This window comes from Prunus dulcis, chromosome 6 (assembly GCF_902201215.1).
Source record: "Prunus dulcis chromosome 6, ALMONDv2, whole genome shotgun sequence".
Taxonomy (NCBI): domain Eukaryota; kingdom Viridiplantae; phylum Streptophyta; class Magnoliopsida; order Rosales; family Rosaceae; genus Prunus; species Prunus dulcis.
In genome coordinates, this window is record NC_047655.1 from 2,932,513 (window position 1) to 2,947,395 (window position 14,883).

General features: G+C 37.6%; 2 protein-coding genes across 2 annotated transcripts; one reads left to right on the forward strand and one right to left on the reverse strand.

The window, feature by feature from the left end:
- The first annotated feature begins 446 nt into the window (after positions 1-446).
- LOC117629965 (titin homolog) lies at positions 447-3,675 on the forward strand. Its single transcript, XM_034362652.1, has 7 exons — positions 447-692; positions 801-866; positions 987-1,085; positions 1,191-1,252; positions 1,341-1,500; positions 1,660-1,866; positions 2,349-3,675. The coding sequence occupies exons 1-7, from the start codon at positions 606-608 to the stop codon at positions 3,513-3,515; spliced, it is 1,848 nt and encodes a 615-aa protein (XP_034218543.1). The 5' UTR covers positions 447-605; the 3' UTR covers positions 3,516-3,675.
- Positions 3,676-3,931: 256 nt separating this feature from the next.
- On the reverse strand, positions 3,932-5,226 carry LOC117629966 (60S ribosomal protein L10-like). Its single transcript, XM_034362653.1, has 3 exons — positions 4,647-5,226; positions 4,347-4,428; positions 3,932-4,241 (listed from the first exon to the last, which is right to left on the reverse strand). Exons 1-3 carry the CDS (start codon positions 5,156-5,158, stop codon positions 4,170-4,172), a joined length of 666 nt encoding a protein of 221 aa, XP_034218544.1. The 5' UTR covers positions 5,159-5,226; the 3' UTR covers positions 3,932-4,169.
- Between the last annotated feature and the right edge of the window lie 9,657 nt (positions 5,227-14,883).

A 14,883-nucleotide genomic window follows, 5' to 3' on the forward strand; every position in this document is an offset into this window, starting at 1 on the left:
TGAAGCTGTGATCTATGGCCATTAACGAAAAATCTAGAATTTGCCAAAGTCAGGGTTGGCAAGTAGTTTTGTGGCCTCCAACTAGTACTTATAGCTTAAGTAGTTAAGAATATTTATTCATGCATTTTAGGTTTTTAGTTCAATTTTCATTCTTCTAATATCGCTTGCATTTAAAGAAATTTAAAAAAAATTGTGATCTACTGAAGGCTGAAGCAAAGCTTCTTACTTCCTCATCAATGAAAAAGTCTCGAGATAAATTCTAAATACGTAATCATTTGTAAATCAGGCAGAACACAAATCCAAATTAGATTTGGGTTTGGGCCGAAGTAAGAACAAAAGGAAAAGTAAAAAAAGAGAAAGAAAGGTAACAAACAATTAATCAAAACGACGTCGTCAGCCGTAGTTAATTTGAAATTCAAACGGCGCACTTTCTTTCCTTGTCCAATGCACACCAGGGTTCAACTTCATACCGCTCACCTTGTCTGTTAGGCTGCGCAATAACTCAACACCTCAACTCTCTCTGGTTTTCTGAAACGGCGACGTTCTCACTAGATCAATCGGATCTTGCTTTTTGGTTGTTGGGTCAATCCGATTCCAAGCGAAAAATGGTAGCTGCTGTCCACTCATTCACCGCCAACACTTACGAAGAGGCTCGCAACCAACGCCTTGAAGAAAACAAAAGGAAGTTCCAGGTCTGTGTCTGCAATCCCATTCATATCTTCTTCTTCTTCTTCATTTCCAAAAAGAAAAAAAATTTCATCTTTGAACTCTCATTTGCTGCATAATTTTGGCTGATGAAGGATTTGGGAATTTCAAACATTTCGAAGACTCTGACCCACTTGACTGCTTCTCCGAACAAGTCCCAGGTTGAAGAAAAATCTAGACTTGTTTCCATCTTCTCATTTTCCTATATTGTTGTGGGTTTTCATTTCAATACTTGAAAAAATTTAGAAAGTTCGTATCTTTATGGTGGTACCGTGCTACAGCAACGTGTTTCAAGACCCAAAGCAAAAAATACCTGTTTTGATTTAGAGCCAAGACGGTCTTCCCGTCAACGCAACCCAATCCAATCGTATCGTGATGATGTAAGTGATGCACTCACAACTGGTCTATGTGTGATAAGCAAGTTTTGATTTTGAACCATCAATTTATGGGAAAAAGAATGAATGGATTTTTGCTTCCCATTGCAGGTTGACGTAGGCCTGCCAACTTTGAGGAAAGGGTCAAGGAAAACTTCATCTTCATGGGGAAGGTAGGATAGATTTTTGGCTGTTGAATTCATGTTGCTTTATTGCATCAATTATTTAGCTGTTTTGGTAGTAATTGTGTGAAACTTTCAGCTACCTTGCAAGGCCTATAGAGGAGGTCAGAGCTGCTTCTTATGAAGAAAGGAGTGCTGCTTTTAAAGCTGCAGAGAAGCTTCAAGAGAATCTACAGACTGAGAATCCAACTTTTGTCAAATCGATGGTTCGGTCTCATGTTTATAGCTGTTTCTGGTTGGTAAGTTGCAACAAAAAACTTGGTTTTTAAGTACTGTCGTCATTACTTATTAGTGGTTTGTTTAATCTATACCACCAACATCAAACAAGTTGTAGCAGATATAATTGTGTTACTTGATTAATTAATCTATTTGTCTACCGGTTTCGTTTCGATTTCAAGGGGCTTCCTTCAAAATTTTGCGAGGATCATCTCTCAAAAATGGGGTCGGAAATGGTACTAGAGGATGAAGATGGCAATGAGTATGATGCTGTCTACATTGGCAAGAGGGCTGGGCTTAGTGGGGGCTGGAGAGGGTTTGCTTTGGAACACAAGTTGGATGATGGTGATGCGCTTGTGTTTGAACTGACTGAACCCGCAAGATTTAAGGTACGCTTAAATATATATTAAACAAAATTGATCTTGCACCTTGCCCTCTTATTAAAATCAACTGATTTCTACATATAAACCACTGCTCGATCGATGTAAGCATATGGTCTAAATCTAGGAATGAAACATTTGAGGAATTAGACACTTCAAATATGTTCTTAGGTAGTTCATGCATAGTACCATTCCATTATATGTTGAGGCTTAGGCTTGAACTGTGTGGTAATTAGACACTTCAAAACATATTCTTATCACAGTTTTCTTTTTTTTGGACAAAATTCTTATCACAGTTTAATCATAAACTTTCAAGCTCTGATGATTCGATTATCGTTTATTTATTTTTTCAGTTTATGCCCGTTTTAAGTCATGAAATGCATCATTATCTGATGGGGCTTAGGCTTGATTTGAGAATGTATGCTTTCCATATACTTATCTGGACTTCTTTGAAAGGCCAAATATTGAACTAGTAGTTGTTACGACTGCAGATCTACATAGTTAAGGCATACCCCATGCCGAGTCTAGAATGTTTCAAAAACAATGTGGACAAAGAAGAGATTACCAGTGCTGAAAAGACATCAAAGGCAGCCATGAAGACTGACTCAGAATCAAATCAGAAACGAAGGTCAAAGAGAGGTATTGTGCCTGAGATGGATGAGTCTCAAACTTCCCCAGACTCAGAACCAAATCAGAAACGAAGGTCAAAGAGAGGTACTGTGCCTGCAATGGTTGACACAAAAACTTCCCCAGACTCGGAATCGATTCAGAAACGAAGGTCGGAGAGAGGTGTTGTGCCTGTGATGGAAGACTCAAAAACTTCCCCAGTCTTGGAACCAAATCAGAGACGAAGGTCAAAGAGAGGTATGGTGCCTGAGATGGATGACACAAAAACTTTCCCAGACTCGGAATCGATTCAGAAACGAAGGTCAGAGAGAGGTGTTGTGCCTGTGATGGAAGACTCAAAAACTTCCCCAGTCTTGGAACCAAATCAGAGACGAAGGTCAAAGAGAGGTATGGTGCCTGAGATGGATGACACAAAAACTTCCCCAGACTCAGAACCAAATCAGAAACGAAGGTCAAAGAGAGGTACTGTGCCTGCAATGGTTGACACAAAAACTTCCCAAGACTCGGAATCAATTCAGAAACTAAGGTCAGAGAGAGGTGTTGTGCCTGTGATGGAAGACTCAAAAACTTCCCCCGTCTTGGAACCAAATCAGAGACGAAGGTCAAAGAGAGGCATGGTGCCTGAGATGGATGACACAAAAACTTCCCCAGACTCAGAATCGAATCAGAAACAAAGGTCAAAGAGAGGTATCGTGCCCGAAATGGATGACACAAAAACTACTCCGAAGGTTCTGCCAGATAGCCCCAAAGGTCAAGAAATCGAACAGGAAGTCAGCCCGATGAAGAAGAATGAAGTTGCTCCTAAACAAATTACAAAGAAAGCTAAAGCAAACAGAGTTCGTAGCACAGAAAATCCAGAAGGTTGCGAAGTACAGGAAGCAAGCACGGAAAGTCCAGAAGGTTGTGAAGTCAAACAGGAAGCAAGCACAACTGAGATGGATAGTAGAGTTGTTAAAGATGAGAAGGAATGTGTAGCTAGGAAACCCAGAAAGAGAGTTGTAAAGGAAAGGCTTTTCCGAAAGAGAGTCTAGCGGTAGAAGGCTTCATAACTTGTTTGACATCCCAACCTTCGGTTTACGAAGCAAAGTGTTTCCAAAACAGAACGGACTTCAAATTCTGTTCGCAGTGTACTTATTCCATTTCTTCAGGTTTTTAATTTTTGAAATAGCCTTGACAAAACTTGAAAATTAATATGGCATGCAAGGAGTCAATCCATGACGGTTCAATCAAATTGTTTAATTTCAAACTGAAAACACCAGCACTATGGTCTAGGGGAAATATTTCTGTTATGTGTGGTTAACACCATTAAAACTATAACATTAAAAACTCTATCCAGCAAAAGATCTGTACCCTGTGATTCAAGTACTTCCATTGCATGAGGAGCTGTAATTTTATTGTTGATATATATATCATTACCAGATAAGAACATCAAAAGAGACTCACAACATAATAAGCCAATTCATGCAAAGCAACAGCTTTCTCATAACATTAACGATAACCAAAAACTTTCATAAAAATATCGAATACACAACTCCAACATGAGTTTGCCCAAAATTCTAAAATCTTAAACAAATGCTTGACGAAACATTTCCAAAAACGTACATAATCTAGTCAACAGAAATCAAAACAGAAATGTAATATGGATTTCACGAACACAATTGCTAATGGAAGTTGTGTTACATGAATCAGTTCACAGCAGCATCAATGAATGCTCCTCCAGGACGCCGCAAAGCCAACGATCCATGGCATCCCAAAAGCTGCAAGAACCAACATAAATCATTTGTTATTGGCATTGTCACATGAAATCAAATTTAAGGAACTAAAAATTATAATAAAAATATATTTTTTAGAAATAAACAAACCTTGGCATTGACACCGTCAGGAACAATGCGATGCTCTGCCTTCAACCTGACGTAGTCAGCTCGGCTGAACTTGGTAAAGCCCCTGAAAAAGTAACACATCAACAAAGTTTCAGTATAATATGGATTAATTCTAATTCTACTTATGACAAAAAGTTTCTTCAACAGAACCCATGATACACAACACAGATGCAATCAAAATCAAAAATTCGATTTTGGTTTTCGAGTCAGAGAGTGCAAAACCCATAACCCATAAGCACAAAATAAGAAACAAACTCAGAAATGAAAAGAGTTAAAACATACCATTTCCTGCTCTCAATGATCTTTTGACGACCAGGGAACTTGAACTTGGCACGGCGGAGAGCCTCATGAGCATGGTTCTTGTTGCTATCTTTGCAACGAACAGAGAGAAGCACCTGACCAATATCAACCCTAGCGCAAGTACCCAGGGGCTTCCCAAAAGCACCTCTCATACCAGTCTGAAGCCTATCGGCTCCGGCACAAGAAAGCATTTTGTTGATCCTGAGAACATGGAAGGGATGAACCCTAACTCGCAAATGAAAGGTGTCCTTTCCGGCAAACTTGGCCATGTACTTGTTGCAGGCGATACGAGCGGCCTCGAGAGCTTCGCTGGAAACATTTTCTTTCTCCCAAGAAACGAGGTGGATGCAGAAGGGAAACTCATCCACGCCCTTCTTCTTCATACCCACATCGTAGATTCGGATCTTAGGGTCCGGAACACCACGGCAGAAACGGGATTTCGGGTAGGGTTTGTTCTTGATCTGGCGATAGCACCTGGCTGGCCTTCGTCCCATGGCGACTGATTTTGGCTGCCCAAACCCTAATTCTCGAAATGAAGAGGGTGGAAGATTGAGAAGAAGCGTTTGTGATTTATATATGTAGTCCGATTTTCTGAAGCCCTAAGGCGATTGTCATCTGTCCGCTTCTGCGTATGGGCTTACGTCATGTGCCCATGGGTCGGCTGGTCCATGGACTTGGCCCAAATCAGTGTTTTGGGTTGCTTCTTGGACCCGACTCATGCTATCTAGGACTTTAATTTAACCCAAAAACAATGCATACGTTTCGGGTCAAACTTTACCATCTTCCAATTCGTCATGGTGGGCCATACCTTTTCTGCACCACGAAAATGCCATCAAACACACCTTAGATTGTAAAGGGTTTATAGCTTAAGTAGTGAAGAGCAGTAATCTATGCACATGACACGAAGTCTTGTGTTCGAATCCTCTTCTTCTATACTTTTAAAATATTATATTTATAGAACATAGCCGCACGGCTAGACCTTTAAAATATTCTATTTTTAGAATATAGCCGGCAGCTTTTAAAACATTCTATTTATAGAGTATAGTCGCGCGACTATATTCCTTAAATATATGACACAATAATAAAAATATGAATTTCTCTATAGGCTTGTCTTTTTAGGTGCCCTTTATGAAAATCCCACATCGAAAATCCATACTCCAGGTATTTATAAACAAAGCATTATGATTGTTTGGTAAGTGTAGTTAACATTGGAGAGTTGGGCTAATGGGTATGGCTATAGGCTCGGCTTCGAATTTGGCTTTGATTAATTAGGAGTGGTCTAATACGGCAAATTTCGCCAGGATATATATATATCTATCGACGACATTTCATTGGGAGAAGTTTTTAAAAAAATAAATAAATATGAGCTTAGTATGTTTAGGTGAATTAATTTTTTTTTAATTTTTAATTTTAGTAATTAATTAATATTATGGCTTTATTTAATTAGTTAAATTAGTAATTATTTTACTTATTCTTCTTTAGTACATAATTCGTATTAAATATTTTAATTAACTTCATGAATTATATTACTTTATAAATAGAAATTAAAATTTTCTATTTTTTGTTTAAAAAAATATGTAAATAATAATTATTCATTAAGTAAATAATAACTAAAACATAACTACTAATTAAAGTAATTAAAAAAGAGAAATCCATATTATGCTAATTAAAGGGTATAGCCGCACGGCTATACCATTAAGATATTATATTTTAGAGTATAGCCGCACGGCTATACCTTTAAGATATTCTATCTTTGGGGTATCACTGTGCAGGTGCGGCTATACAATTTATAAATTTTTTGAAAAAAGACGCGCCTGACGTCCAGCTCCAGCTTCGCAACATGTCAAAAACAATATAACTGCCCAGATATACTATTTTTTTAAAATCGTAAAATCATAGTATAACCGCCCGAGTATACCCTTTTTATAATAAAAAATTTGAGTATAGCCACATAGCTATACTATTTATTAAGAATTTAAAAAAAAATTTATAAAAAACCCTCATAGTGCCCGCTTTGCCATGTGTCAAAAATAGTATAACTGCGCGGCTATACTATTTTTTTCACAGTAAAAAACCGAAGTATAGCCTTGTGGCTATACTCCTTCTAAAAATAAAAACCCCAGGGATAGCCGCACAGAAATACTATTTATTAACAATAAAATAAAGAGGACCCACCTGCGCTTGGCTCTCCTGTGTCAAAAACATTATAGCTGCGCGGTTATACGCTTTCAGAATATTATATTTAATAGGCGTATAGCCGCACAGCTATACTATTTATTAAAAATAAAATAAAATAAAATGACCTTTCCAGTTGCAAGTTTATACTTTATAGATATTAATTTGCTAGTTTCGATATCTCCATAGCATATGGTCAAGAGAGATAAATTTCATAGTATATCAATTTGAGAGTTGAATTTTTTTCTTCTTCTTTTTGTGTGGAAATGTTTGCTTTCGGTCTACCTCGTTCTCTCGAGTGCTACTAAATTATGTTACTGCACACATTATTTGTTGTAGAGAATTGCATGCTGAGTTTGAGTGTTCTTGGTAATTGTTTTACATTTTAGACAACATTTTACATGAAGAATGCTACCACCTCGCTTACTACTATACCCATAAATCTTTGTTTGAAATTGTTGTTCTAGTTGGCAATGAGTTTGCAAAATCACCATCTTGCATTTTTGTTACAACAAGTAAGAAACAATCTTAGCCTCTCACATTATTTCAGTTAGTAAAATACATAATGGAAAAAATATGCATAAAATACATGCATGTTTTATTCGGCAATATTTTGGCAAATTACAACTAATAAGTTCGGCCACTATTTTTTTTTTTTTTTTAAATTTTTTTAATATATCTTATTTTTATTCAATAATATACAAAAATTATGTGTATAATACCTGAATTTTGAAAAATACCTAGGTACGTGTACAATACAAGTATTAAACGTGAAAATGCTAAATTCTTTATACGGGTAATAGAAGTAAAAACTCAAAAGGGAAAAACAAAGACTCGAGTAATGGCCTAATAGTAATGGATAATGTCTAAACAACTCTCATCGATAAACAAAAATTTAGGGAAAAAAGGATCCCACTCTCTCTTTCTATATATAGAGTATAACCGCTTTAAAAAAAAATTGAGTATAGCCGGGCTCTGAAGAAATTAATTAAGACACCCAAACGTAAATAAATAATTTATTTTTTTGACGTCCATTGAACTTCAAGTACTTACTATTTATTAAGTCATTTGTGAAATCAGTAACATATAAAGAAATAAGAATTAATGTTATAAAATTAGAGGGAGAAAATGTAGATAAAGTTTCACCATGTTTATTCTTCCCTTAATCTTTGGTAGAACCACCTATTTATAAGCTTACAAGATAGGAGATTGAATACCATCATTTACAATACACCTATAGGTTACAAGCACTAATTACAAATACTTAGTGCATAGGATACATAAAATCTAACGGTGGAATACTAAGAGGTATGGTGGTTATCCACCAACTCATGCATTTACAACACTCCCCCTTGGATATCCACCATATAATGACATAGTTCCCTCATTAAAAACCTTGCTTGGAAAACCCAGTGGGACAAAACCGAAGCGAAGGGAAAAATAGTGAAACTTTCTTCTGAATCATTGATATGGTGTTGGATGCACTTATGTTGTCTCGTTAAAACCTTGCTATGACAAATTCAGTGGGACAAGAACCTAATCGAAGGGAAAAGAGTACAACGCGTGTATGTGTTGTATGTAGTAGAACTAGGATACTCCCCCTGATTGATATCTCCCATTGATTTTCAATAACTTATGGCATATAGATTTCGGAAAAGTTTTGGTAAAAAGGTTCGCCATATTATCTTGTGAACAAATTTGTTTGACTCCAATCTCTTGACTTTTTTTAGAAATTGTCACCCTTGATGAACCCTTCTCTTATTTGAGCAATACAAGCAACATTGTCCTCATACATAATCGTTTATCACACTATTCGACCTGTTTTTCACTTTTCAAATTATTGAACTCTTTAGTAGCATCAACAACTAATCTAATAATTAGAATATGTTACAACAATATCAAATTTGAATTCAAAATACTCAAACTCTTAGTGTTAGCTCTTAATTAAGAATATTGTGGTACTTTATATCATTCAAGAGGTTGCTTCATGCGATATATCTCAAATATTTCATGAGCTTTGAGGATCTCCATGTACCATACAGTCTTAATAAATATGCATTTAACACATCCTATAAGTTTCGCGTTAAAACAACAAATGTACTTATAAAAATGTGGATGCATCTACGATGAGATGAGAGACTAAAACCATGTCTCTACCAGGAAACCTTATGTCATATTAGTGATCTTATTTCACTTCACAAACACCAATCCGTAACCTTCATACTTAACATTTGTAATTTGGTGTTTGAGTTATAGGTTCAATATCCAACCTTCCATATTTAGTGATAAATGGAATTGCCTATTTCCATTTTTGGCCAATCACTTAACTTGTCGACATTCATAAGGCGAAATTTAATATAATCAAGCCCTTGATGATTGTAGTAGCTACTAATAAACCAAATGTATCATCAATTTGTGATCCCACAATTCTCATGTGCATGCGCATGCATAATTTATAAGCATCTCATTGCTTTGGGGTACCAATGCCTATTCAGGGGCTTATGTTGTCATTTGTTAGACAAACATCTCTTTTACAATGAATTATTTAGAATATGTGGATCATAACCTCCTATAGAGCGTTATTTTTTATAGGGCTTGAATTTTTCAAATAATCTCCACTTATGAGGAGTTAAGTCTTTAGAACATATATTTCTGTCATGCTTCAGGCATGCATTATATATATAGTCACCATGTTAATGGATTGTGATATGAGAATATCAATCCATGTTAGCATATGTACAACTTTTATATGCATTATCTTGATGAGACAAAAGCGGATTGATTCAACACTATTTCACGACGTTCTTCAGGAACTGCCATTTCTTCCCCTAATGGCGGGAAAATTGTCTCAAAATTTAGGAAAATAAACTCATCATCATTATCAAGTCAAATTGACTGGATTGGATAATGTGGGAGTTGTGCTCGTAAACGTCTTGACAAGAGACAAATATGTGACCATTTTAGTAGGCACAATTAATAAAACTGGTGAAGTGATCCATAATTAAATGTTATATAAGCTCACAAATATCCCCTTGAATTATTTAAGGAAAGAGGGCTCAAAGTCAATTTTTGACTTTGATGATCTCATGACAACTTTTATTTGTGAGGATTCTTTGTAATGATATTTGTTGGACAAGACAATAGTTTGAGTCTTTAAACGATGTCCTTACAAATTTATAAAAATCTTATGTATCATTGTAGAACATGGATTGCCAAGATAGTCATGCCACAACATAAAAGTTATCCGATCAATGAACTTCTGGTTCATGACATCATAATCTTCAACTACTGTAATAGTTGTGTAATATTGGGGCCTCATGAACTTCTGGTTCATGACATCGTAAACTTCAACTACTGTAATGGTTGTGTAATATTGGGGCCTCAGGAACTTCTGGTTCATGACATCATAAACTTGGCTATTGTAGTATAGATGCTCATGCAAGGTCGTTCTCCTCAAGGACTAATTAGCAGTTTGAGTAAAAACAATTTTCAAATAACTACTTAAAATAAAAGGTTAAGAAAGATGATTATGAATTTGGTTGATACTAAAAACAAATAAACAAAAACAATTACGACTGAAGGAAAGTTTTAAATACCAATTTATAAAAGCACTAGGGTTTCACCATCACCTAGCAATCCTATGAACTTTTACTAATTACTTATGATTTGCACATGCCACTTTGAAGGTTAGGTTTTCTTAATGTATATTCTACTTGGAACCTCCAACACAGAACGTATATCCAACATGCAACCCGTCCGGACGTTCGGATCAAATCTGAACATAAAAGACTCATTAAGTTTTGTGAAAACCTTTTGAAAAACCATGCAACCCTTAAGACGTGGTGTTCATCTTAAATGAGATTAAAATTATTAATCACAAGAAGCTAGCATCAATTTCAAGGAACCTTCCAACCAAAATTGCATCTAATTACTTTTCTAAAGATCCTAATGGTGATCAGGCATTAAGACAATTAGATAGTTTAAAACAGTGATTAATAATTCAAAGTAGGCATGCACTCATCATAAGCAATTAAATAAAAATCACATATTCATACTAAGGTTCAAGGCTTCACCCTAGCAAAAGAGGATTAGTTACGCATACTCATAACTGAAATCCAAGAAAATATCATTAAGAAGAAAAGAACGAAAACACCTTAAAGTTGCGAAAACCCAAAACCCTAGCAATTGCTCTCCACAATGTCACGTTCAAAAGTCAAAAAGAAGTCCTAAAATTGCTGTGAAAACCAACTTAAATACTTCCTAAAAGCTAGCTGCCCAATCCCCACAAGGAAACTAAGTTAAAATAAAATAATACTAGGAGATGAAGTCTAAATTGGATTAGGAGAATCAGCCCGAAATCTGCCTAGCCATGTTTTGGCCTCAAATCGCCTCCAAATCTGGCCCAATATAGCTTGTTTTAAAGATAAAAATATTCTGAACACATCTCCAGAAGGCCAGGAACCCATCCGAGGTCATCTTGGGCACCAAAAATGCAATAAAAGCCCAAAACGTCACTATTTCAGTACCGCGCACTGCTCCTTTATTTTGTTGCCAGAAAATAACCGCTTTGTAGAAAAATCTGAAATTTTGATATGATCAAGTAAGTGACTCACGAATGTCCTCCAACTGGAATTACTCCAAAATTCATCCATTTGATTATGTTTTGCTCCAGAGGAAATCGAAAGTCCTATATTAGAAATATAATTCAAAGTATCAAAATTCTTCCAAAATATTAATCAAAATATACTAAGAATGAGGTAAAATATATAATATAAAATATACCTATCAGACGCCTCTGGCTGTCACTATTGGGGCGGTAATACAACACATTACCTGTAATGTAATAACCCAAAACAAAATATCTAAAAAGAAAGAAAATATCTAAAAAAAAGTAAGGAAAATATCTTTTAGCAAAAAGACAAATTTGCCCTCGCATATTTTTAATCGAGAAAGAATTTGGGAATTTCGCTTACGCCATTGCGTAGAGCGTGGCGAAACGAGTTCGTAGACACGGAGTAGACCCGAATCGGAGCTGTAACGAAGAAGATATGGTCTAAATACCGTGAAGGGCAAAATGATAATTTGGCCAAAAAGTCATATTTTTATCTCTTCTCTCTCCTCTCCCCCGTCACTTTCTCTCTCTTCTCTCTTTCTCTCCCATCCCACCCGATCATTGCGACCCTTCACCTTCTCGGCGACGGCCTGGCCACCACAGGCCGAGCTGATCCCCGCCGTGGGTACCATCGGGTCCGCCTCCCTCTCGCCGTCAAAACCTGACCGACCTCCACCATTGGGCCGCCCGGAGCTGATCGAAAAACCATGTTTTCCGACGGATGTTCGTCCGAATCCACCCGAACTTCCAGCTCAAATTTCTCCTTCAATTCTCCACCTAATCGATCGAGTAAGGTATGGTTTCTCAGCTATTTTTCACGTTCTAGCTTTAAAGCGATCAATTTTCGACTTGAATTCTGGCCGAAACTTCGGCCGCAAAAAACTACTGTTTCTGGTCACTTTTTTGGGTATGTCCAAGAACAAAAGTGACTCCAAATGGGGTGTTTTACCTAGGTTAGGAGTTTGGAGTTTTGGTTCTGAGATTTTTCGGCCACCCGAAATCCCTTAAGACACCCAAATCTGCCCGCGCGTGCTGGGGCGCGTGGGCAAGGGTGGTGAAGTAATTCTGTGCAGTTTTGTGACCCTCGTGTCGTCACGAGCGCGTAGGATTTCGCAGATCTCGATTCGGAGTCCGTTTGAGCCCCGAACGGATTTTCCATATCGCGCGATCCGTGAGTGCAGTGTCGTCAAATAATCGGATCGCGCTGAATTTCGGATGTGTCGGTCTACATGACCTCAGGATCGTGTAGGACTTGACGGATTGAGAATCGGAGTCCCGGATACTCCGAAATCGCGAACCCTGGGGCTAGGGTTTGGATTTTAAACGATAACGCGATTTTGGCCAATCCGACCGTCCGTTTTGGACCAAACTCGCAGAACATGGTTCCCTCTCTGTAAGGAACCTTCAGGGAAGCCTAGATTGGCCATCGGAGATCGTGCACCCACGGGATCCCGAGTCTACCGATCTGGCAGTTTTTCACTTAGCTGAGCGTCGGACCTTCCAAAACTGGTCCAATTGTCTGAAATGGCTAATGTGGGCATAGGAGTAACTTGGGATGAGATGCACGTATTTCTAGGAGCCGGGGGCAGGGTGTTTAATTTAAATTCTTTTTGTCTAGCAGTTTATTAATTTATTATTCTTGGATAATCAGGCACCAGGAGTCCAGCTAACCCACATGAGGGACCTTTGAAGGGTCCAGCTAGCTCGGACCAGCAGTGAGTGGACCTTCTTTCATGAATTATTTTATATAAATGAGTTATATAAAGGATTTCTATAAATAAGATTTCATAAGTGATTTTATATTGATTTTATATAAATGAGTTTATTTGAATAAATTTCTTTATTTGATCTGGAGTAAGCTTTATTGTGGTTCCGAACATGATTAGTACAATAATAGTTCTATAAGTCTGTGCTGCTTAATTACCAGTTATAGAAACAGAGTTTGAGGTTGGAATCAGTTGAGACCGCAGCACAACTTGAGCTTTACAGTTATTACTCAGATATTTTTCTAAAGGAATTTATTTTAAAACCACCTCGTACCCATTTTCTTTGGTGATTACCCACAGTTGGACCGATGTCTACGGACATCTAGTCCGATTTCAGTTTATGTCAGTGCACTTGACTTGCCTCACGAGTTTCGGGGACGCTCGAACCTTGAGCGCCAGGATTGCGGCTCCGCAGACTTGGTGTCCCGAGAGCTGCCAGGATTGCGGCATGGCTGACTCTGTGTCCCCGAGACCTGCCAGGATTGCGGATCAGGCTGACTACGGTCCCCTGCATCTTGCCAGAGCGACTCGAGTTGACTTGGTGTCATCGAGGAATATGCCGGCGCGACAGGCCGATCATAGTCCCCTGATTTCGCCAGTTTGCGGCTCGGGTAGCCTGCGTGACGCCCGAGACCTGCCAGGGGAATTGACGGATATGACAGGGGTACAAATAGGTGGTATTTTCAGAGGATTTGAGTTTTCTTTTATTCAAGTATGACTTTCAGTTATTTTATATCAATTTTTTGATATTCGTGCATTTATATCTTTACATATTGGTTCAGTTATACAAGCACAGTCATCAGTAGGTTTTTACATGCTTATTTGAATACTCTATATTGAAATCTAGACAAACCCTCAATTTAGACTTCTTCTTATTTTTAAATGGGGGTTATTATGTTTATAAAATTGTTTTCAAGAACATTATTTTTGTCCACTCACCTTTTCAACTTGTTTTTAGCCCCCAGGTCATAGAAGTACGCGGGATCCACCACCGGGCCATTCAAAGGTTCCGCGTCACCACGTAAGGTAAAGTTTTGTAGAAAATCCTTGAAACTCTGAAACTTAGAAAATGCTCTGATATCTAGTTAAAACTATGAAACTAGAGCTGAGATGGGTTCTTTGATTGTTTAACAGGTGAAAAATTTTGGGATTAGTCAAAATACAAGGGAGACTCTGCCGAAATTTCGGCAGAAGTCTAAGGGAAATCTGAAAAGAATTTGAGACGAGAAGGGTAAAAAGGTCTTTTGTGCCCGACATTCGCCAGATGTCGGACACGCACAGGATTCGACTCGGATTCCAAAGTGGAAATTAGGTCGGGTCCTGTCATGTAATGACCCAAAACTAAAATTCATTTTTAATCAATAATTTATTATGAGAAAAGACAATTTTGCCCTTGGAATATTTTATTAAGAAAAAGTTGACTTTTTGACCGGAAAGGAATTTGACAATTCTACAGACACCTTGCGTAGAGCACGGTGGAATGAGTTCATAGACACGTAGTGGGCCCGAATCGGAGTTGTAACGAGAGAGTTATGGTCAAAAGAAACTCAGTGGCACAACCGTAAATACTTCAAAAAGGGATTTTAGAAAAATCAGATTTCTCTCTCTCTCTCTCTCTCTCTCTCTCTCTCTCTCTCTCCATCCCGCGCCTCCTCCTCCTCTCCTT

Coding starts and splice junctions, on each gene's coding strand:
- LOC117629965 (XM_034362652.1), top strand. CDS start 606: ATGGTAGCTGCTGTCCACTCATTCACCGCCAACACTTACGAAGAGGCT. Junction 867..986: donor CTTCTCCGAACAAGTCCCAG/GTTGAAGAAAAA, acceptor ACCGTGCTACAG/CAACGTGTTTCAAGACCCAA. Junction 1,253..1,340: donor ACTTCATCTTCATGGGGAAG/GTAGGATAGATT, acceptor TGAAACTTTCAG/CTACCTTGCAAGGCCTATAG.
- LOC117629966 (XM_034362653.1), bottom strand. CDS start 5,158: ATGGGACGAAGGCCAGCCAGGTGCTATCGCCAGATCAAGAACAAACCC. Junction 4,429..4,646: donor ATCATTGAGAGCAGGAAATG/GTATGTTTTAAC, acceptor TTACTTTTTCAG/GGGCTTTACCAAGTTCAGCC. Junction 4,242..4,346: donor CTGACGGTGTCAATGCCAAG/GTTTGTTTATTT, acceptor TGGTTCTTGCAG/CTTTTGGGATGCCATGGATC.